The 22,618-nt window shown below is 35.7% G+C and overlaps 1 protein-coding gene across 6 annotated transcripts in view; it reads right to left on the bottom strand.

The window, feature by feature from the left end:
• FER (FER tyrosine kinase) overlaps positions 1–22,618 on the bottom strand; it is a 478,023-nt gene that overhangs the window by 366,045 nt on the left and 89,360 nt on the right. For 5 of the 6 annotated variants that reach the window (XM_060143370.1, XM_060143371.1, XM_060143367.1 and 2 more), the window contains one exon: positions 16,566–16,665. In XM_060143370.1, coding sequence (XP_059999353.1) covers positions 16,566–16,665 — 100 coding nt within the window. Of the gene's footprint in view, positions 1–14,548; positions 14,675–16,565; positions 16,666–22,618 lie in introns of those variants that run through there. The other variant, XM_060143372.1, reaches the window with a different exon arrangement.

The following is a 22,618-nucleotide window of genomic DNA, read 5'->3' as shown; positions in this document are numbered from 1 at the left end:
TCTAAATGACAGATCACATCTTGGGTCACAAATCAAGCCTTGATAAACTCAAAAAAAATGAAATCATATCAAGCATCTTTTCTGACCATAATGCTATGAGATTAGAAATCAATTACAGGGAAAAAAATGTAAAAAACACAAACACATATAGGCTAAACAATATGATACTAAATAAGCAAGAGATCACTGAAAAATCAAAGAGGAAATCAAAAAATACCTAGAGACAAATGACAATGAAAACACGACGATCCAACACCTATGGGATGCAGCAAAAGCAGTTCTAAGAGGGAAGTTCATAGCAATACAATCTGACCTCAAGAAACAAGAAAAATCTTAAATAAACAATCTAACCTTACACTTAAAGGAACTAGAGAAAGAAGAACAAACAAAACCCAAACGTTGTAGAAGGAAAGAAATCATAAAGATCAGAGCAGAAATAAATGAAATAGAAACAAAGAATACAATAGCAAAGATCAATAATACTAAAAGCTGGCTCTTCGAGAAGATAAACACAGTTGATAAACCTTTAGCCACACTCATCAAGAGGGAGAGGACTCAAATCAATAAAATTACAAATGAAAAAGGAAAAGTTACAATGGACACTGAAGAAATACAAAGCATCGTAAGAGACTACTACCAGCAACTCTAAGCCAATAAAATGGACAACCTGGAAGAAATGGACAAATTCTTAGAAAGGTATAACCTTCCAAGACTGAACCAGGTAGAAATAGAAAATATCAACAGACCAATCACAAGCACTGAAATTGAAACTGTGATTAAAAATCTTCCAACAAACAAAAGTCCAAGACCAGATGGCTTCAGAGGTGAATTCTACCAAACATTTAAAGAAAAGCTAACACCCATTCTTCTCAAACTCTTCCAAAACTTTGCAGAGGAAGGAACACTCCCAAATTCATTCTATGAGGCCACCATCACCCTGATTCCAAAACCAGACAAAGATACTGCAAAAAAAAAAAAAAATTACAGACCAATAGCACAGAAGAATATAGATGCAAAAATCCTCAACAAAATGCCAGCAAGCAGAATCCAGCAACACATTAAAAGGATCATACACCACGATCAAGGGAGATTTATCCCAGGGATGCAAGGATTTTCAGTATACACAGATCAATCAATGTGATACACCATATTAAAAAATTGAAGAAAAAAAATCATATGATCATCTCAATAGATGCAGAAAAAGCTTTTGACAAAATTCAACACCCATTAATGATAAAAACTTTCCAGAAAATGGGCATAGAGGGAACCTACCTCAACATAATAAAGGCCATATAAGACAAACCCACAGCCAACATCATTCTCAATGGTGAAAAACTGAAACCATTTCCACTAAGAACAGGAACAAGACAAGGTTTCCCACTCTCACCACTATTATTCAACATAGTTTTGGAAATTTTAGCCACAGCAATCAGAGTAGAAAAAGAAATAAAAGGAATATAAATTGGAAAAGAAGAAGTAAAATTGTCACTGCTTGCAGATGACATGATGCTATACATAGAAAATCCTAAAGATGCTACCAGAAAACTACTAGAGCTAATCAATGAATTTGGTAAAGTAGCCAGATACCAAATTAATGCACAGAAATCTCTTGCATTCCTATACACTAATGATGAAAAATCTGAAAGAGAAATTAAGGAAACAATCCCATTCACCATTGTAACAAAAAGAATAAAATACCTAGGAATAAACCTACCTAAGGAGGTAAAAGACCTGTACTCAGAAAAGTATAAGACGGTGATGAAAGAAGTCAAAGGTGACACAAACAGATGGAGAGATATACCATGTTCTCGGATTGGAAGAATCAACATTGTGAAAATAACTATACTTCCCAAAGCAATCTACAGATTCAATGCAATCCCTATCAAATTACCAGTGGCAAGTTTACAGAACTAGAACAAAAAATCTTAAAATCAGTATGGAGACACAAAAGACCTCGAATAGCCAAAGCAATCTTGAGGGAAAAAAATGGAGCTGGAGAAATCAGACTCCCTGACTTCAGACTATACTACAAAGCTATGGTAATCAAGACAATATGGTACTGGCACAAAAACAGAAATACAGATCAATGGACCAGGATATAAAGCCCAGAGATAAACCCATGCACCTATGGTCCACTAATTTATGACAAAGGAGGCAAGGATATACAATGGAGAAAAGACAGCCTCTTCAATAAGTGGTGCTGGGAAAACTGGACAGCTACATGTAAAAGAATGAAATTAGAACACTCACTAACACCATACACAAAAATAAACTCAAAATGGATTCGAGACCTAAATGTAAGACTGGACACTATAAAACTCTTAGAGGAAAACATAGGAAGAACACTCTTTGACATAAATCACAGCAAGATCTTTTTTGATCCACCTCCTACAGTAATGGAAATAAAAACAAAAATAAACAAATAGGAACCTAATGGAACTTCAAAGCTTTTGCAGAGCAAACTATAAACAAGACGAAAAGACAACCTTCAGAATAGGAGAAAATATTTGCAAACAAATCAACGGACAAAGGAGTAATCTCCAAAATATACAAGCAGCTCATGCAGCTCAATATTAAAAAAACAAACAACCCAATCAAAAAATGAGCAGAAGAGCTAAATAGATATTTCTCCAAACAAGACATACAGATAGCCAAGAGGCACATGAGAAGCTGCTCAACATCACTATTAGAGAAATACAAATCAAAACTACAATGAGGTATCATCTCACACCAGTTAGAATGGGCATCATTAGAAAATCCACAAACAACAAATGTTAGAGAGGGTGTGGAGAAAAGGGAGCCCTCTTGCACTGCTGGTGGGAATGTAAATTGGTACAGCCACTATGGAAAACAGTATGGAGGTTCCTTTAAAAACTAAAAATAGAATTATCATATGAGCCAGCAATCCCACTAGTGGGCATATGCCCAGAGAAAACCATAATTCAAAAAGACACATGCACCTCAATGTTCATTGCAGCACTATATATAATAGCCAGGTCACAGAAGCAACCTAAACACTCATCGACAGATGAATGGATAAAGAAGACATGGTACGTATATACAATGGAACATTCCTCAGCCATAAAAAGGAACAAAATTGCGTTATTTGTAGAGACGTGGATGGACCTAGAGACTGTCATACAGAGTGAAGTATGTCAGAATGAAAAAAACAAATATCGTATATTAATGCAAATATGTGGAATCTAGAAAAATCGTACAGGTGAACCGGTTTGCAAGGTAGAAATAGAGACACCGATGTAGAGAACAAACGTATGGACACCAAGGAGGGGGGGAAGTCGGGGGGGGAATGAATTGGGGGGAAAAAAGTGGAGATTACAGAGAACCAAAAAGAAATCTGGGAGTGAATAAACTCATAACAACTTTCAGAACAAATGAAGAAAGACGATGAAGTCCACTAAGACTGTAAAACTTAGGTTAATGTGTTAAGTAGACACATGAAAGATTTAAGAAAAGACCCACATCATAATTATCCAGGCAAAATCTATAATGTCTAAAATGAAAAATATACTACATGAGATTAAAGGCAGATTAGACACTGCAGAAAACAAGATTAGTAAAAGTGTAGATACAATCATAGAAACTAACCAAAATGAAACAGAAAGCTAAAAAGACAAGGGGAAAAAATAAACAGACCATCAGTTGGCTGTGAGGCAAACACAAACAGCCGAATATACATGTAACTGGAGTCTCCAAAGGACAGCAGAAAGAGAGACGTAGATAGAAAATATACATGAAGAAATAACGGCTGAAAGTTTTCCAAATTTGATGAAAATTATAAACTCTCAGATATAAGAAGCTCAACAAACACAAGGAGAAAAAAAACTTACAGGAACGCACATCATAATCAAATTGCTGAAAATCAACAATAAAAAGGAAATCCTAAAAGCTGCCAAAGGGATATAAAACATGCAGAGCAACAAAGAAAAGTATTAGAACAGATTTCTCCTTGACATGGCCAAAGGGCAACATCTTTAAAGACCCAACAGGGAAAAAAATACCTGCTAAAAGAAAATTCTACATCCTACAAAAATATATTTCAAAATCAAAGGTGAAATTAAAACTTTTTCAGATGTACAAAAGCTGAAAGAACTTACTACGTGTAGACTTACATTACAAGAAATGTTAAAGTAAGTCATTCAGGCAAAAGTAAAATGATACCAGATGGAATAAAGAATGCTAGGAAAGATAACTACATGGATAAACATATAAGATGTTTTATTATAATTTTAAAGATACTTGACTAAACAACAATATTAACAATATAGTACAAAGTTAAAAACATATGCAAAAGTAAAATATATCACAACAATAGCACAAATATAGGAAGACTATATACCAGTGTAAGGTTTCCTTATTATACACAAGGTGATATAACATCACTTGAAGGTATACTATGGTAAATCAAAGATAAAATAACAAAAGAAAAAGTTACAGCTAATAAGACTAATAAAGGAGAATAAACAAAAGAAAAAACAATAAATAAAAGAAAAAGTTACAGCTAATAAAGGAGATAAATGGGAATCTTAATAAATTTTTTTCAATTATTCCGAAAGGAGGCAGAAAAAAGGAAAAGGAGAATAAAGGACTGATGAAACAAAGAGGAAAAAAAAACTGCAAGATGACAGATTTAAACCTAACATTGTCAAAATCAATCACATTATAGTCTAACTATCCCAGTTAAAATGTAAAGATTATCAAGATAAAAAAGCAAGACCTAATTATATGCTGCTTATAAGAAATGCACTTCAACTATATAAAGACTAAAAAATGTTGAAGTAAAAGGATGATAAAAAGATATATCATGTAAACACTAATCGAAGTATCTAATATTAATATCAGATAGAACAGATAACACAGCAAAGAATACTACCAGGGATAATAAAGGTCATTTCATATGACAAAAGAGTCAGGGCATCAAGAGGATACAACAATCATGACTACTTTTACACCCAATAACTAGAGTTTCAAAATACATTAAGCAAAAAACTGACAAAACTATGAGAAGAAATAGACAAATCTACAATTACAGTGGGAGATTTCAATTGCCCCCTCTCAACAATTGATGGAACAAGTAGACAGAAAATCAGTAACAACCTAAAAACTTTTAATAACACTATTAACCAACTGGCCCAAGATAGCAATATAGACCACTGCAACCAACAACGGCAGAATACATATTCTTATCAAGTGCACATGAAGCATTTACCAAGGTAAACCATACTATGGGCCATATAACATGCATTCATAAATGTAAAAGGAATAAAGTCACAAAAAGAATATTCTCAGACTAAATGAAATTAAATTATAAATGAAAAATAGACTTTTTTTAATGTCAAATCTTTAGGAAACCAAATACATTTCTAAATAACCTATGTATCAAAGAAAAAAAAAAGCCAAAAGGAAATACTTTAAGTATTTTGAACTGAAGAAAAATGAAGACACAATACATACAAATGTATGGAATATTGCTAAAACAGTCCTTAGGGAAATTCATAGCACTAATGCCTACATAAGAAAAGAAGATAGTTCTCAAATCAATGATCTTAGTTAGCTTCCAGATTAAAAAAAAGAAAAAATAGAAAAACTGGTACAAACTAAGCCTAAAGCAAGCAGAAGAAACAAAAAAAAACAAAGATTAGAGCATAAATCAATTAAATAGAAAGCAGAAAAATAGAAAGAAAATAAAGCCTAAAGCCAATCTTTGAGAAGATTAATAAAATTGATAAACCTCTAGCCAAAATGATTAGGGATAAAAGAGAAGACACAAAGTACCAATAACAAAAATGAGAAAGAAAATATCACCACAGATTCTACAAATATAAAAAGGTGGATAAGGAAGTATTCTGAACACCTTAGTACCAATAAATTAAACAAATGAAATGGACAATTCCTTGAAAGATACAACCTACTAAAACTCAAAGAAAAAGATAAACTGAATAGCCTATATGAATTAAAGAAATTGAAGTTATAGTTTAAAAATCTTAGCAAAAGAGAAAAAAATAAAGCAAGCAGACGCAGATGGCTTCACAAGTGAATTCTGCCAATATTTAAGAAATATTATAAATTGAACACAAACATTACTAAGAGGGGGCAATCATAGAGAGGACAGTATTATCCTTATACAAAAATGAGACAAAGGTATTAAAAGAAACAGACATATTTGAAAATCCATAAAAACTTAGTCAACCATATCAAACAACATAAAAAATAATAATACATCATAACCAAGAGGAGTTTATTCCAGGAATGTGAAGATGGTATAATATTTTTAAAATGTGAAAATCAATCAAAATAATTCACCATATCAAGGTAAAAGAAGAAAAAAATATCCATCTCCACAGATATGGCAAAAGCATTTGACAAAATCTAACATCCATTCTTAAGCAGGAATAAAAAGGAACTTCTTCAACCCGATAAAAGGAAAAACGTTTGAAAAACTACAGTTAACTTCATATTTATGATGAAAGTCTTTCCCCTAAGATCAGGGACAAGACAAACATGTTTGGTCTTTCTACGTCTGTTCAACACTATACTGAAGGGTCTAGCTAGGGCAAAGAAGCAAGAAAAAGGAAAAAAAAAAAAAAGACATCCAGATTGAAAAGGAAAAGGAAAACTATCTTTGTTCATAGACAATATGATCTTATAGGAGTTCTTTTGAGAAGTCATCTACTCTTTCTGATGATGAGGTGATGGCAAATGTTTCCATTTACGGCCATTATGTCAGAACCTTAGTTTGGATACAAGCTTTATGGATTCACAAAATTGTTTTATGGCAAACTTAACAATGTGCTTAACCAACTAAAAGTATTCAGAACTTAATATGCTATAGGAAAGTAAAACCTGTGTATATTGCATCCAAGAACTTATTATTCCATGCTCTAATGAAACACTCTAGTAACTTCAGCTAAATAGGCTAAAATTATTTTGGTTGTTCTCAGCATACATGTTATAAATAATAATCAATAGACTAATATCCAAATTAGTCCAAGTCAATTTAAGACAAACATTTGTTCCCTTGACACAGCATAGAGCAAAATGACTTTGATATTTAGTGTATATTATTCAATACCAAAAAATTTAACTAAAATGGTGCTATATTCATATTACAAATGAATGTTATATTTTACATTAGACAACATAAATCAGTGTTCCTTTGGATATAAATTCTAACATTGAAAATTTAACGTATTTTGTGTAACCCATACAGCAGGGATCAGGAATTTGGAATTTCAGTATTAACCCAGGCCTCCAGCTGATCTGCTACTGCTGCTGAACCTCCATTTCCAGTAACTGAACCCTTGATGCAAAACCAATTCTTTTTTTTCCATATATTATTACCCTTTTTTTTTCTTTAACATCTTTATTGGAGTATAATTGCTTTACAATGGTGTGTTAGTTTCTGCTTTATAACAAAGTGAATCAGTTATACATATACACATGTTCCCATATCTCTTCCCTCTTGCGTCTCCCTCGCTCCCACCCTCCCTATCCCACCTCTCTAGGTGGTCACAAAGCACCGAGCTGATCTCCCTATGCTATGAGGCTGCTTCCCACTAGCTATCTATTCTACGTTTGGTAGTGTATATATGTCCATGCCACTCTCTCACTTTGTCAGAGCCTACCCTTCCCTTCCCCACATCCTCAAGTGCATTCTTTAGTAGGTCTGCCTCTCCATTCCCATCTTACCCCTAGGTTCTTTATGACCTTTTTTTTTTCCCTTAGATTCCATATATATGTGCTAGCATACTGTATATGTTTTTCTCTTTCTGACTTACTTCACTCTGTATGACAGACTCTAGGTCCATGCAACTCACTACAAATAACTCAATTTCGTTTCTTTTCATGGCTGAGTAATATTCCATTGTATATACATGCCACATCTTCTTTATCCATTCATCCAATGATGAACATTTAGGTTGCTTTCACGTCCTGGCTATTGTAAATAGAGCTGCAATGAACATTTTGGTACATGACTTTTTTGAATTATGGTTTTCTCATGTTATATGACCAGTAGTGGGATTGCTGGGTCATATGGTAGTTCTATTTTTAGTTTTTTAAGGAACCTCCACACTGTTCTACATAGTGGCTGTATCAATTTACATTCCCACCAACAGTGCAAGAGGGTTCCCTTTTCTCCACACCCTCTCCAGCATTTATTGTTTGAAGATTTTTTGATAATGGCCATTCTGACCGATGTGAGATGATATCTCATTGTAGTTTTCATTTGCATTTCTCTAATGATTAATGATGCTGAGCATTCTTTGATGTGTTTGCTGGTAATCTCTGTATCTTCTTTGGAGAAATGTCTATTTAGGTCTTCTGCCCATTTTTGGATTGGGTTGTTTGTTTTTTTGTTATTGAGCTCCATGAGCTGCTTGCAAATTGTGGAGATTAACCCTTTGTCAATTGCTTCATTTGCAACTATTTTCTCCCATTCTGGAGGTTGTCTTTTGGTCTTGTTTATGGTTTCCTTTGCTGTGCAAAAGCTTTTAAGTTTCATTAGGACCCATTTGTTTATTTTTGTTTTTACTTCCATTTCTCTAGGAGGTGGGTCAAAAAGGAGCTTGCTGTGATTTATGGCATAGAGTGTTTTGCCTATGTTTTCCTCTAAGAGTTTCATAGTTTCTGGCCCTAAATTTAGGTCTTTAATCCATTTTGAAATTATTTTGTGTATGGTGTTAGGGAATGTTCTAATCTCATACTTTTACATGTACGTGTCCAGTTTTCCCAGCACCACTTATTGAAGAGGCTGTCTTTTCTCCACTGTATATTCTTGCCTCCTTTATCAAAGATAAGGTGACCATATGTGCATGGGTTTATCTCTGGGCTTTCTATCCTGTTCCATTGATCTATATTTCTCTTTTTGTGCCAGTACCATACTGTCTTGATTACTGTACCTTTGCAATATAGTCTGATGTCAGGGAGCCTAATTCCTCGAGCTCCATTTTTTGTTCTCAAGATTTCTTTGGCTATTCGGGGGTCTTCTGCGTTTCCATACAAATTGTGAATTTTTTTGTTCTAGTTCTGTGAAAAATGCCAGTGGTAGTTTGATAGGGATTGCATTGAATCTGTAGATTGCTTTGGGTAGTAGAGTCCTTTTCACAATGTTGATTCTTCCAATCCAAGAACATGGTATATCTCTCCATCTATGTGTATCATCTTTAACTCCTTTCATCAGTGTCTTATAATTTTCTGCATACTGGTCTTTTGTCTCAAGTAGGTTTATTCCTAGATACTTTATTCTTTTTGTTGCAATGGTAAATGGGAGTGTTTTCTTGATTTCACTTTCAGATTTTTCATCATTAGTGTATAGGAATGCCAGAGGTTGAGGATTTTTGCATCTATATTCTTCTGTGCTATTGGTCTGTAATTTTTTTTTTTTTTTGCAGTATCTTTGTCTGGTTTTGGAATCAGGGTGATGGTGGCCTCATAGAATGAATTTGGGAGTGTTCCTTCCTCTGCAAAGTTTTGGAAGAGTTTGAGAAGAATGGGTGTTAGCTTTTCTTTAAATGTTTGGTAGAATTCACCTCTGAAGCCATCTGGTCTTGGACTTTTGTTTGTTGGAAGATTTTTAATCAGAGTTTCAATTTCAGTGCTTGTGATTGGTCTGTTCATATTTTCTATTTCTTCCTGATTCAGTCTTGGCACGTTGTGCATTTCTAAGAATTTGTCCATTTCTTCCAGGTTGTCCATTTTATTGGCATAGAGCTGCTTGTAGTAATCTCTCATGAGCTTTTGTATTTCTGCAGTGTCAGTTGTTACTTCTCCTTTTTCATTTCTAACTCTATTGATTTGAGTCTTCTCCCTTTTTTTCTTGATGAGTCTGGCTAATGGTTTATCAATTTTGTTTATCTTCTCAGAGAATCAGCTTTTAGTTTTATTGATCTTTGCTATTGTTTCCTTCATTTCTTTTTCATTTATTTCTCATCTGATCTTTATGATTTCATTCCTTCTGATAACTTTTGGGGTTTTTTGTTCTTCTTTCTCTAACTGCTTTAGGTGCAACGTTAGGTTGTTTATTTGAGATGTTTCCTGTTTCTTAAGGTAGGATTGTATTGCTATAAACTTCCATCTTAGAACTGCTTTTGCTGCATCCCATAGGTTTTGCATCATCATGTCTCCATTGTCATTTTTTTCTAGGTATTTTTTAATTTCCTCTTTGATTTCTTCAGTGATCTCTTGGTTATTAAGTAGTGTATTGTGTAGCCTCCATTTGTTTGTATTTTTTACAGATCATTTCCTGTAATTAATATCTAGTCTCATAGCATTGTGGTCGGAAAAGATACTTGATACAATTTCAATTTTCTGAAATTTACCAAGGCTTGATTTGTGACCCAAGATATGATCTATCCTGGAGAATGTTCCATGAGGACTTGAGAAAAGTGTGCATTCTCTTGTTTTTGGATGGAATGTCCGATAAATATCTATTAAGTCCATTCTGTTTAATGTATTGTTTAAAGCTTGTGTTTCCTTATTTATCTTCATTTTGGATGATCTGTCCATGGGTGAAAGTGGGGTGTTAAAGTCCCCTACTATGAATGTGTTACTGTCGATTTCTCCTTTTATGGCTGTTAGCATTTGCCTTATGTATTGAGGTGCTCCTATGTTGCATGCATAATTATTTACAATTGTCATATCTTCTTCTTTGATCGATCCCTTGATCATTATGTAGTGTCCTTCTTTGTGTCTTGTGATAGTCTTTATTTTAAAGTCTATTTCATCTGATATGAGAATTGCTACTCCAGCTTTCTTTTGATTTCCATTTGCATGGAATATCTTTTTCCATCCCCTCACTTTCGGTCTGTATGTTTCTCTAGGTCTGAAGTGGGTCTCTTGCAGATGTCATATATATGGGTCTTGTTTTTGTATCCATTCTGTATCCATTCTTGTTTCTGTAGCCAGTCTGTGTCTTTTGGTGGGAGCCCTTAATCCATTTACATAAAAGGAAATTATCTATATGTATATTCCTATTCCCATTTTCTTAATTGTTTTGTGCTTGTTTTCCTTCTCTTGTGTTTTTTGCCTAGAGAAGGTCCTTCAGCCTTTGCTGTAAAGCTGGTTTGGTGGTGCTGAACTCTGTCAGCTTTTGCTTGTCTGTAAAGGTTTTAATTTCTCCATCAAATCTGAATGAGATCCTTGCTGGGTAAAGTAATCTTGGTTGTAGGTTTTTCTCCTTCATCACTTTAAATGTGTCCTGCCACTCCCTTCTGGCTTGCAGAGTTACTGCTGAAAGATCAGCTGTTAACCTTATGGGGACTCCCTTATGTGTTATTTGTTGTTTTTCCCTTCCTGCTTTTAATATGTTTTCTTTGTATTTAATTTTTGATAGTTTGATTAATATGTGTGTTGGTGTGTTTCTCCTTGGATTTATCCTGTATGGGACTCTCTCTGCTTCCTGGACTTGATGAACTGTTTCCTTTCCCATATTATGGAAGCTTTCAACTATAATCTCTTCAAATATTTTCTCAGTCCCTTTCTTTTGCTCTTCTTCTTCTGGGACCCCTATAATTCAAATGTTGGTGCGTTTAATGTTGTCCCAGACGTCTCTGAGACTGTCCTCAGTTCTTTTCATTCTTTTTTCTTCATTCTGCTCTGCAGTAGTTATTTCCACTATTTTATCTTCCAGGTCACTTATCCATTCTTCTGCCTCAGTTTTTCTGCTATTGATCCCATCTAGAGTATTTTTAAATTCACTTATTGTGTTGTTCATCGTTGCTTGTTTCCTCTTTAGTTCTTCTAGGTCCTTGTTAAATGTTTCTTGCATTTTCTCTATTCTATTTCCAAGATTTTGGATCATCTTTACTATCATTATTCTGAATTCTTTTTCAGGTAGACTGCCTATTTCGTCTTTATTTGTTAGGTCTGGTGGCTTTTTACCTTGCTCTTTCATCTGCTGTGTGTTTTTCTGTCTTCTCATCTTGCTTATCTTACTGTGTTTGGGGTCTCCTTTTTGCAGGCTGCAGATTCGTAGTTCCTGTTGTTTTTGTTGTCTGTCCCTAGTGGCTAAGGATGGTTCAGTGGGTTGTGTCGGCTTCCTGGTGGAGGGGACTAGTGCCTGTGTTCTGGTGGATGAGGCTGGATCTTGTCTTTCTGGTGGGCAGATCCATGTCTGGTGGTGTGTTTTGGGGTGTCTGTGGCCTTATTATGATTTTAGGCAGCCTTTCTGCTAATGGATAGGGTTATGTTCCTGCCTTGCTAGTTGTTTCACGTAGGGTGTCCAGCACTGTAGCTTGCTGGTCGTTGAGTGAAGCTGGGTCTTGGCATTGAGATGGAGATCTCTGGGAGATTTTCGCCATTTGATATTACATGGAGCTGGGAGGTCTCTTGTAGACCAGTGTCCTGAAGTTGGCTCTCCCATCTCAGAGGCACAGCACTGACTCCTGGCTGGAGCACCAAGAGCCTTTCATCCACACAGCTCAGAATAAAAGGGAGAAAAAGAAGAAAGAAAAGAAAAGAAAGAAAGGAGGAAAGAAAGAGGATAAAATAAAATAAAATAAAGATTAAAAAAATAAAATTATTAAAACAAAAAATAATTATTAAGAAAAAAAATTTTTTTAAGTAAAAAAAAAAAAAAACGGACTGACAGAACCCTAGGACAAATGATGAAAGGAAATCTATACAGACAAAATCTCACACAGAAGCATACACATACACACTCACAAAAAGAGGAAAAGGGGAAAAAGTAATATGCCTCGTTCTCAAAGACCACCTCGTCAATTTGGGATGATTAGTTGTCTATTCATATTTTCCACAGATGCAGGGTACATCAAGTTGATTGTGGAGATTTAATCTGCTGCTCCTGAGGCTGCTGAGAGAGATTTCCCTTTCTTTACTTGTACGCACAGCTTTCGGATTTCAGCATTGGATTTGGCCCCGCCTCTGCGGGTAGGTCGCCTGAGGGCTTCTGTTCTTCGCTCAGACAGGATAGGGTTAAAGGAGCAGCTGATTCGGGGGCTCTGGCTCACTCTGGCCGGGGGGAGGGAGGGGAACGGGGCGAGCCTGTGGCAGCAGCGGCCGGCATGACTTTGCCCCAGCCTGAAGCGCGCTGTGCGTTCTCCCGGGGAAGTTGTCCCTGGATCACGGGACCCTTGCAGTGGCGGTCTGCACAGGCTCCCAGGAGGATAGTTGTGGAGAGTGACCTGTGCTTGCTCACAGGCTTCTTGGTGGCGGCAGCAGCAGCTTTAGCATCTCATGCCCATCTCTGGTGTCTGCGCTGATAGCCGCGGCTCGCGCCCATCTCTGGAGCTCCTTTAAGCAGCGCTTTTAATCCCCTCTCCTTGCTCACCAGGAAACAAAGAGGGAAGAAAATGTCTCTTTCCTCTTCAGCAGGTCCAGACTTTATCCCAGACTCCCTCCCGGCTAGCCATGGTGCACTAACCCCTTCAGGCTGTGTTCACGCCGCCATTCCTCTCCCTGCGCTCCGACTAAAGCCCAAGTCTCAGCTCCCAGCCCCACCCGCCCCGGCGGGTGAGTAGACAAGCCTCTCGGGCTGGTGAATGCTGGTCGGTCCCGATCCTCTGTGCAGGAATCTCTCTGCTTTGCCTTCCGCACCCCTGTTGCTGTGCTCTCCTCCGTGGCTCCGAAGCTTTCCCTCTCCGCCACCCACAGTCTCCGCCTGTGAAGGGGCTTCCTAGTGTGTGGAAACCTTTCCTCCTTCATAGCTCCCTCCCACTGGTGCAGGTTCTGTCCCTATTCTTTTGTCTCTGTTTTTTCTTTTCTCTTTTACCCTACCCAGGTACATGGGGAGTTTCTTGCCTTTTGGGAGTCTGAGGTCTTCTGCCAGCATTCAGTGGGTGTTCTATAGGAGCAGTACCATATGTAGATGTATTTCTGATGTATCTGTGGGGAGGAAGGTGATCTCCGCATCTTATTCTTCTGTCATATTCCTGCTACCTTCCCAAACTAATTCTTGATCAAATCCAGAATTTAACCCTTACTTACTATAGGAGCTATTTCTGGGTCCTATCTCCCCCGAAGCCTTGTCTTCTCAAGCTGGACACTATATATTAGATTGAGTTTTTAAATAGCTTTTCAAAGACCCCCTAATGTCTAAAGCAATGACTCTGAATGCCAGAGCCACAGCTTGGGTATCCACCACCAGTGCTCCAGCAATTCCTAGAGCCCATTCCAGAAATGGCCTGCTGTGGCCTCTCCAGATAAACTAAGGTTCTGACATAAAGCCTGCAAATGTTGGAAGAATTTGCCAACACATCATCCTTATAAATAGTAAATAACTTCACAAAAAAAAACCTATTTCCATGTTAAAGGTAGAAGGAGTTTGAAAACAGATACAAAATTTTCAAAAATATAATTTTATACTTTTTCAGGTAATCGTGAGTATAAAGATAGTTGTGATTATAAAAGGGAAATTCACATAAGTCTCATACATTTACATAGTTATATAAGAACTTACTTTAAAAGTATATACACTATACATTTTACATTGATTTAATGGGAGTAATCAAATTCCAGAAAATGAAAAAGTACATCACTAATTCCTTTAGAAAGAAAATGTAAATAAGCTCACATATTTTAACTTCAGGAGACTCAGTCAAATAATACATTTCTTAAGATCAATTAAAACTACGGTCTTCAGATTTTCTAGTTGCCTTCTTACTACTGATACAACACTGAATGGTATTTTATCTCTATAATAAATAATAAAGATAAGTAATAAAGAACAATTATTACCTGTGAATAATCTTTGATAATATAAACTTTAGGTACAAGAACTATTTAAAACTTTATTATGATATCAGAATTAGATTTCATTTTTTAAACAAAAACTATGTCATTAAAAGTAGGTATCAAACACTTGGGAGTAATTATGTACTTCTTTTTCTAACTAATCATTCTCCAACAGATATAGACCTAGTGTGAAATACTTCACATAGATGGATTACAATATAGTTGGATTAAGTCACCACTTGTTCTGGGTGAATTTAATATGTGGATGTTTATAATACAGGAAACTAATTTGAGAATGCTAGCCAAGCATTATGTAATGAACTTTATAAAACTAACCCTTTGACAGATTGAGTAGTAATGCTCAATGTACAAAACTATTTCTAAATCACTCTTGATGGTTTAGCAGGGGATCCCTTGTATAAAGACTAAATTTTGAAAAACAGTGAAGACTTGCAGTTCCCAAGTTAGAATATCAACTAGAAGTGGGTAAGCTCCTTGAATGTTTGAATCTCAATAACTTAAGGGTAGAAAATGCTCAGTAAATACTTCTTGATTATATAAAGCACTCTTTAAAATAAAAAAGGAATAATACGAAGTTTGAAATTTATGAAATAATCATACAACACTGGAATTTACATCTAAGGCTATCTGACTCCAAAGTCTGACTCATCTTTCCACTATTGTATTTTTTCTTTTCTTCACTTAAATAACTTACATAACTGAATTACGAAAGCATTTTAAAAGATAAGTTTGTATTAAAAAGAGATCATAATCTCAAAATGCTGGTTGAGGTACAAGAAAAATAAGTAAAAATAAGTAAACTGTGAATACTAATTCATCTAGAAACACTGCAAGAAGCAGAAACGTGAAATAAATGTGGGAGGGATGGAGACAGGGAGAAACGGAGACACAAAGTAAATGCTGAAGGGAATACTGGGAGAAGGGAGGGGAGGGACAGAGAAGGAAGGAGAGGAAGGAAGTAGGGAGAAGCAAGAGGAAGAAGGAAAGGGAGGCAGAAGTGGGGGGGGGGAACTGCATCTAAATCAGTCTCTCTTCTAGTCTACTGGGAATAACAACAAAAACAGTATTTTCATTGTGTAAGGTATATCCAAATATAGGAGCTGTTTATTTCATTTACCTCAACCAAATGACAAAATAATATACAAGTAAAAGAAAAAGAGAAAATACATTAATAAATGAGAAAGGTAAATTTAATAATTAAAAAAATATTTTAAAAAGAGTTGCTAATAATCCTATTTAACCAGAAAACAACAAAAATTTTATAATTAAAAAATATATAAATATGAAGACTAGTCACATTTAAAAACTATAACCACAAATCTTTGATTAAAACATAATGTTTCCCTTTCCATTTACTTCCAAAGCTTATTATGAAAATTTTAGTACAATATAGATATAAAATTAAGCTATGAAAGCAAAACTGAGCTATAAAATGACCTGTGATTTTAATGGCATTTAAATACAGGTAAAAAGAGGATCAATAAAAGCTTCTAAACAAATACAACTTTATTTTTCTTATTTAGCACTCAGTAATTAAATGAGTAAATCTGAAGCCTATGAGAAAAATTTAAACATTCCTTGCATTCTATTACAAGTACTGCATAATTCTATTAATAGCATTAACTACTCAAAAATAGTTTCCATTATTTTCAAAAAACAAAACAAAAAAAGAAATACTTATTACACAGTTTGGTAATTAGTCTATTTTGGCTTACTTTAATATTTTTAAAATGTGAATTGGTCTAAGTGTAATCATTCCACCACTTATAAAGATAACTTTCAAATGATAAGAATAAAAATCACTAAAATAAACATTTTTCATAATTGCATCATACCTTTAGCTACAGCTTCTTTATATTTCTCTTTGGCAGAATTCATTTCTTTTATTAATTGTCTATAGCTTGTTTTTAATTTCTCTAATTCTGTCTTTGTAACCTGTCAAAAAAAGAAATGAAAAAAAATTTTTTAATGCTTAAATTTATTTCAGTCGAGAACCTAAATTCCAAAGCATTAATAGATGAATATTTTACTGCTTATGGGGCAGAGGTGCTCTTTAATATACAATTACAACCAATAAACTAAAATTAGCTTAGAAATCGGTGATAAATTCAACAGCATATGAAAAAAAACATTTCTTAAAAAGAAGAGCAGATCATAAAATAGTGCTGTCATCATCTAAAATGTAAAGGCCAGGGGCTTCCCTGGTGGCGCAGTGGTTGAGAGTCTGCCTGCCGATGCAGGGGACACAGGTTCGTGCCCCAGTCCAGGAGGATCCCACATGCCGTGGAGCGGCTGGGCCCGTGAGCCATGGCCGCTGAGCCTGCACGTCCAGAGCCTGTGCTCCACAGGGGGAGAGGCCACAACAGTGAGAGGCCCGTGCACCACAAAAATAAATAAATAAATAAATAAATAAATAAATAAATAAATAAATAAATAAATAAATAAATAAAATGTAAAGGCCAATAATTAATTGCTGTGTACAAAAATATTTTCTCTAATAAAAAAATAATTTAAAATACTTATTTTAATTATACAGAATAACTCTGAGCTGTCATAATTCACCAGTTCTAACATGATTTTTTTTTTTTCACACTGTAACATCTCTGAAAAGATACATCTAACAATCATTGCTGGCCAGGCAGCAATCATGACAGTGGTCACTGCATGCACACATGAACTTCGTTATTATCTCTACCCAAAAGCTAGACAAATCCAAGTCTTTGATTCTGTCGTCAAAAAACCATAACAAGCATTTGAGAAAAAATTGAGTCTTAGATTGTATCTAAAAAACTTCTAATAAGCCTTCGGGAAGAGTATGAAATCAGCAGCATTAGAAACTTGCTAAAGGGGCATAAGAAACTTGGAAGAAAATCCCACAGTCCACTTTAAACAAATTCTGCATCACAAATGTTCTTGACAGCATGGAGGATTGCACTGTGTAAATAAACAAAAATATCTACAACTATGATATAGATATAAATGAGTTCAAATCATTCCCTTTTAAAAAGAACCTCACTGGTTAACATTTTGTTTTTAATGGACTTTACCTTTTAGAGCACTTTTAGTATCACAGCCAAATTAGCACAAAGTATGGAGATTCCCTACTTGTCTTTTACCCTGATTCATGCACAGCCTCCCTGATTATCAACATACTCCACTGGAGTATGTTTGTAAATTTTTACAATTGATAAACCTACAATGACACAACATTATCACATAAGTCCATAGTTTACATTAAGTTCCACTCTTGGTGTACATTTTATGGATTTGAACAAACATATAATGACATGTATCCACCATTATAGTACCACACACAGTTGTTTCACTGTCATAAAACCCTCTGTGCTCCACCTATTCACTAACTCCTGGGAATCAATGATCTTTTTACTGTCTTCATAGTTTTGACTTTTCCAGAATATCATATAGTTAGAATCATACATATTTTTCATATTGGCTTCTTTCACTTAGTAATATGCATTTAAGGTTCCTCCATATCTTTCTGTGGCTTGGTACCTCATTTTCTTTGAGCTCTGAATAATATTCCATTGTCTGGATGCACTACAGTTTATCCACTCACTTACTAAAGGACTTCTTGCTTGCTTCCAAGTTTTGACAATTATGAATAAAGCTGTTATAAACAGCTATGTGTGGGCTTTAGTGTAGACATATGTTTTCAACTCCTCTGCACAAATACTAAGGAGCTCAATTGCTGGGTCCTACGGTAAGAGTATTTTTAATTTTGTAAGAAACAGCCAAACTGTCTTCCAAAGTGGCTGGATTATTTTGCATTCCCACCAGCAATGAATGAGAGTTCCTGTTGCTCCACAACCTCACCAGTATTTGGTGGTTGTCAACGTTCTAGATTTGGGGCATTCTAATAGATGTGTAGTGGTATGTCATTGTTCCTTTAATTTGCACTTCCTTGATGACATATGATGTTGAGCAACTTTTTATGTGCTTATTTGCCATCTGTATATCTTCTTTGGTGAGGTGTTTGTTTTTTAATCAGGTTGCTGGTTTTCTTAGTAGACTTTTAAGAGTTCTTTGTGTATTTTTTTTAATTAATTTTATTTATTTTTGGCTGTGTTGGGTCCTCGTTGCTGGGTGCAGGCTTTCTATAATTGCAGCGAGCAGGGCTACTCTTTGTTGCGGTTCACGGGCTTCTCATTGTGGTAGCTTCTCTTGTTCTGGAGCATGGGCTCTAGACATTCAGGCGTCAGTAGTTGCAGCACATGGGCTAAACAGCTGCGGCACACGGGCTTCAGTAGTTGCAGCGCATGGGCTCAGTACCTGCAGCACATGAGCTCAGTAGTTGTGGCTCGCAGGCTCTAGAGCACAGGCTCAGTAGTTGTGGCTCACAGGCTTAGTTGCTCCGCAGCATGTGGGATCTTCCTGGACCAGGGATCGAACCCATGTCCCCTGCATTGGCAGGCAGATTCTTAACCACTATGCCACCAGGGAAGAGTTCTTTGTGTATTTTAGATAACAGTCTTTTGTCAAATGTGCCTTTGCAAATGTTTTCTTCCAGTCTATGGCTTATCTTCTCATTCCTTTGATACTGTATTTGCAGAGCAGAAGTTTTATTTTTTATTTTTTTGAGGACAACCTGAATACAATACATATAATATATACCATATATATAAAAAATATATATATAGCTTGGAGCAGGCAAGAAATATGGACACTTCCATCTACGTGACTGCCCATCACAGTTACTGCTCTGGTCTCATGGGCTCGAACTATTTTCCATTTTGCATACTTTTAAACTATTGTATCACATTGATGTCTGTTGTTGAAATCTTTCTGAGAATTTTGCCAATCTGGTTCATTTTATCTTGCCTATCAGGCTGCTTTGAGTTCATTATATCTTTTAAACTTATGAAGTCATTATAGTTCCATAATTGCTTATAGACCACCCAGAGTGTGCCTGAGACCCTTTTGGGTTTCACTTCCAATGCTCGTACTTTCCCTTAAATTCTGTACTAAAGATGCCATACCATTTGAGATTGGAGGCACACTTTCATACCATGACTCACGTCCAGTGTTAAGTAGAATTTCTCTGAATGAAAACTCATGTGTTCCTTTGCCATTTGCAACACGTATCACACACATTTCTGTGGAGTTATAATGTTTTTAAAAAGAAAGAAAGGAGGGAATTCCCTGACGGTCAAGTGGTTAGAAATCTGCGTTCTGACTGACGAGGGCCCAACTTCAATCCCTGGTCAGGGAACTAAGATTCCACAAGCCATGCAGTACAGGTAGGGAGGAGGGAAGAAAGAAAGGAAAACAGAGAAGTTTTAAAATTTTGAGGAGTTCCAACTTATCAATTATTTCTTCATGGATCACGCCTTTGGTGTTGTATCTAAAAAGTCATCTTCATACCCGAGGTCATCTAGGTTTTCTCCTATTTATCTTCTAGGTGTTTTATACTATTACATTGTACATTTAGGTCTGTGATCCATTTTGAGTTAATTTGTGTGAATGGTGTAAAGTATGTGTCTAGATTCATTTTTTTGCACATGGCGGTCCCTTGTTCCAGCACCATTTGTTAAAAATATTAACTTTTCTCCCCTGTATTGACTTTGCCCCTTTGTCAAAGATCAGTTAACTACAATTATGTGGATCTACTTCTGACTCTCTCCCTCTATTCTGTTCCACTGATCTATTTGTTTTCCTATTGTGTTTCACAAACACAAAACTATCTTGATTACTGTATTTTTAATTTAAAATACTCCTTTATCTTTTGTATATTAAGATATTTACACACACACACATATATATACATATATATACACACACACACCTATATAGATATATATCAAGTCACAAGGCAAATTACTCATTATCCACAGAAAACTATCAGAATAATTTTTTAACATCTATTTAAAGTATAATTGCTTTATAAATGTGTGTTAGTTTCTGCTTTACAACAAAGTGAAAAGTTACACAAAGTTACACAAAGTATATGTGTACACAAAGTTACACATATACTTATATCCCCATAACTCTTCCCTCTTGCGACTCCCCCCCTCCCACCCTCCCTATCCCACCCCTCTAGGTAGTCACAAAGCACCGAGCTGATCTCCCTGTGCTATGCGGCTACTTCCCACTAGCTATCTATTTTACATTTGGTACTGTATATATGTCCATGCCACTCTTTAACTTTGTCCCAGCTTACCCTTCCCCCCCCCCATAACCTCAACTCCATTCTCTAGTAGGTCTGTGACTTTATTCCCGTCTTGCCCCTAGGATCTTCATGATTTTTTTTTTACATTCCATATATATGTGTTAGCATATGGTATTTGTTTTTCTCTTTCTGACTTACTTCACTCTGTATGACAGACTCTAGGTCCACTCTGTATGACAGACTCTAGGTCCATCCACCTCACTACAAATAACTCAATTTCTTTTCTTTTTATGGCTGAGAAATACTCCATTCTATATATGTCCCACATCTTCTTTATCCATTCATCTGTTGATGGACACTTAGGTTGCTACCATGTCCTGGCTACTGGAAATAGAGCTGCAATGAACATTGTGGTACATTACTCCATGAATTATGGTTTTCTCAGGGTATATGCCCAGTAGTGGGATTGCTGGGTTGTACAGTAGTTCTATTTTTAGTTTTTTAAAGAACCACCATACTGTTTTCCATAGTGGCTGTATCAATTTACGTTCCCATCAACAGTGCAAGAGGGTTCAATTTCTCCACACCCTCTCCAGCATTTATTGTTTCTAGATTTTTTGATGATGGCCATTCTGACCAGTGTATGATATCTCATTGTACTTTTGATTTGCATTTCTCTAATGATTAATGATGTTGAGCATTCTTTCATGTGTTTGTTAGCAATCTGCATATCTTCTTTGGAGAATGTCTATTTACGTCTTCTGCCCATTTTTGGATTGGGTTGTTTGTTTTTTTGATATTCAGCTGCATGAGCTGCTTGTAAATTTTGGAGATTAATGCTTTGCCAGTTGCTTCATTTGCAAATATTTTCTGCCATTCTGCGGGTTGTCTTTTCATCTTGTTTATCTGTTTTAACTGTCATTGGTTTAAGTGTTTTAAGTGTCATTGTTTTAAGAATCATTGGTTCCCATTAGTTTATTTATGCTTTTATCTCCATTTCTCTAGGAGGTGGGTCAAAAAGGATCTTGCTGTGATTTATGGCATAGAGTATTCTACCTATGTTGTCCTCTAAGAGTTTGATAGCGTCTGGCCTTACATTTAAGTCTTTAATCCATTTTGAGTTTATTTTTGTGTATGGCGTTAGGGAGTGCTCTAATACAATTCTTTTGCAAATAGCTGTACAGTTTTCCCAGCACCACTTATTGAAGAGGCTGTCATTTCTCCACTGTATATTCTTGCCTCCTTTATCAAAGATAAGGTGACCATATGTGCGACGGTTTATCTCTGAGCTTTCTATCGTGTTCCATTGATCTATATTTCTCTTTTTGTGCCAGTGCCATACTGTCTTGATTACTGTAGCTTTGCAATATAGTCTGAAGCCAGGGAACCTGATTCCTCCAGCTCCGTTTTTCTTTCTCAAGATTGCTTTGGCTATACGGGGTCTTTTGTGTTTCCATACAAATTGTGAAATTTCTTGTTCTACTTCTGTGAAAAATGCCAGTGGTAGTTTGATAGGGATTGAATTGAATCTGTAGATTGCTTTGGGTACTATAGTCATTTTCACAATGTTGATTCTCCCAATCCAAGAACATGGTATATCTCTCCATCTATGTGTATCATCTTTAACTCCTTTCATCAGTGTCTTATAATTTTCTGCATGCAGGTCTTTTGTCTCCTTAGGTAGGTTTATTCCTGGATATTCTATTTTTTTGTTGCAATGCTAAATAGGAGTGTTTTCTTAATTTCACTTACAGAGTTTTC

This window comes from Lagenorhynchus albirostris, chromosome 3 (genome assembly GCF_949774975.1).
Source record: "Lagenorhynchus albirostris chromosome 3, mLagAlb1.1, whole genome shotgun sequence".
NCBI lineage: Eukaryota > Metazoa > Chordata > Mammalia > Artiodactyla > Delphinidae > Lagenorhynchus > Lagenorhynchus albirostris.
The sequence above is the reverse complement of the archived record's forward strand: the minus strand, read 5'-3'. Positions and strand labels throughout refer to the sequence as shown.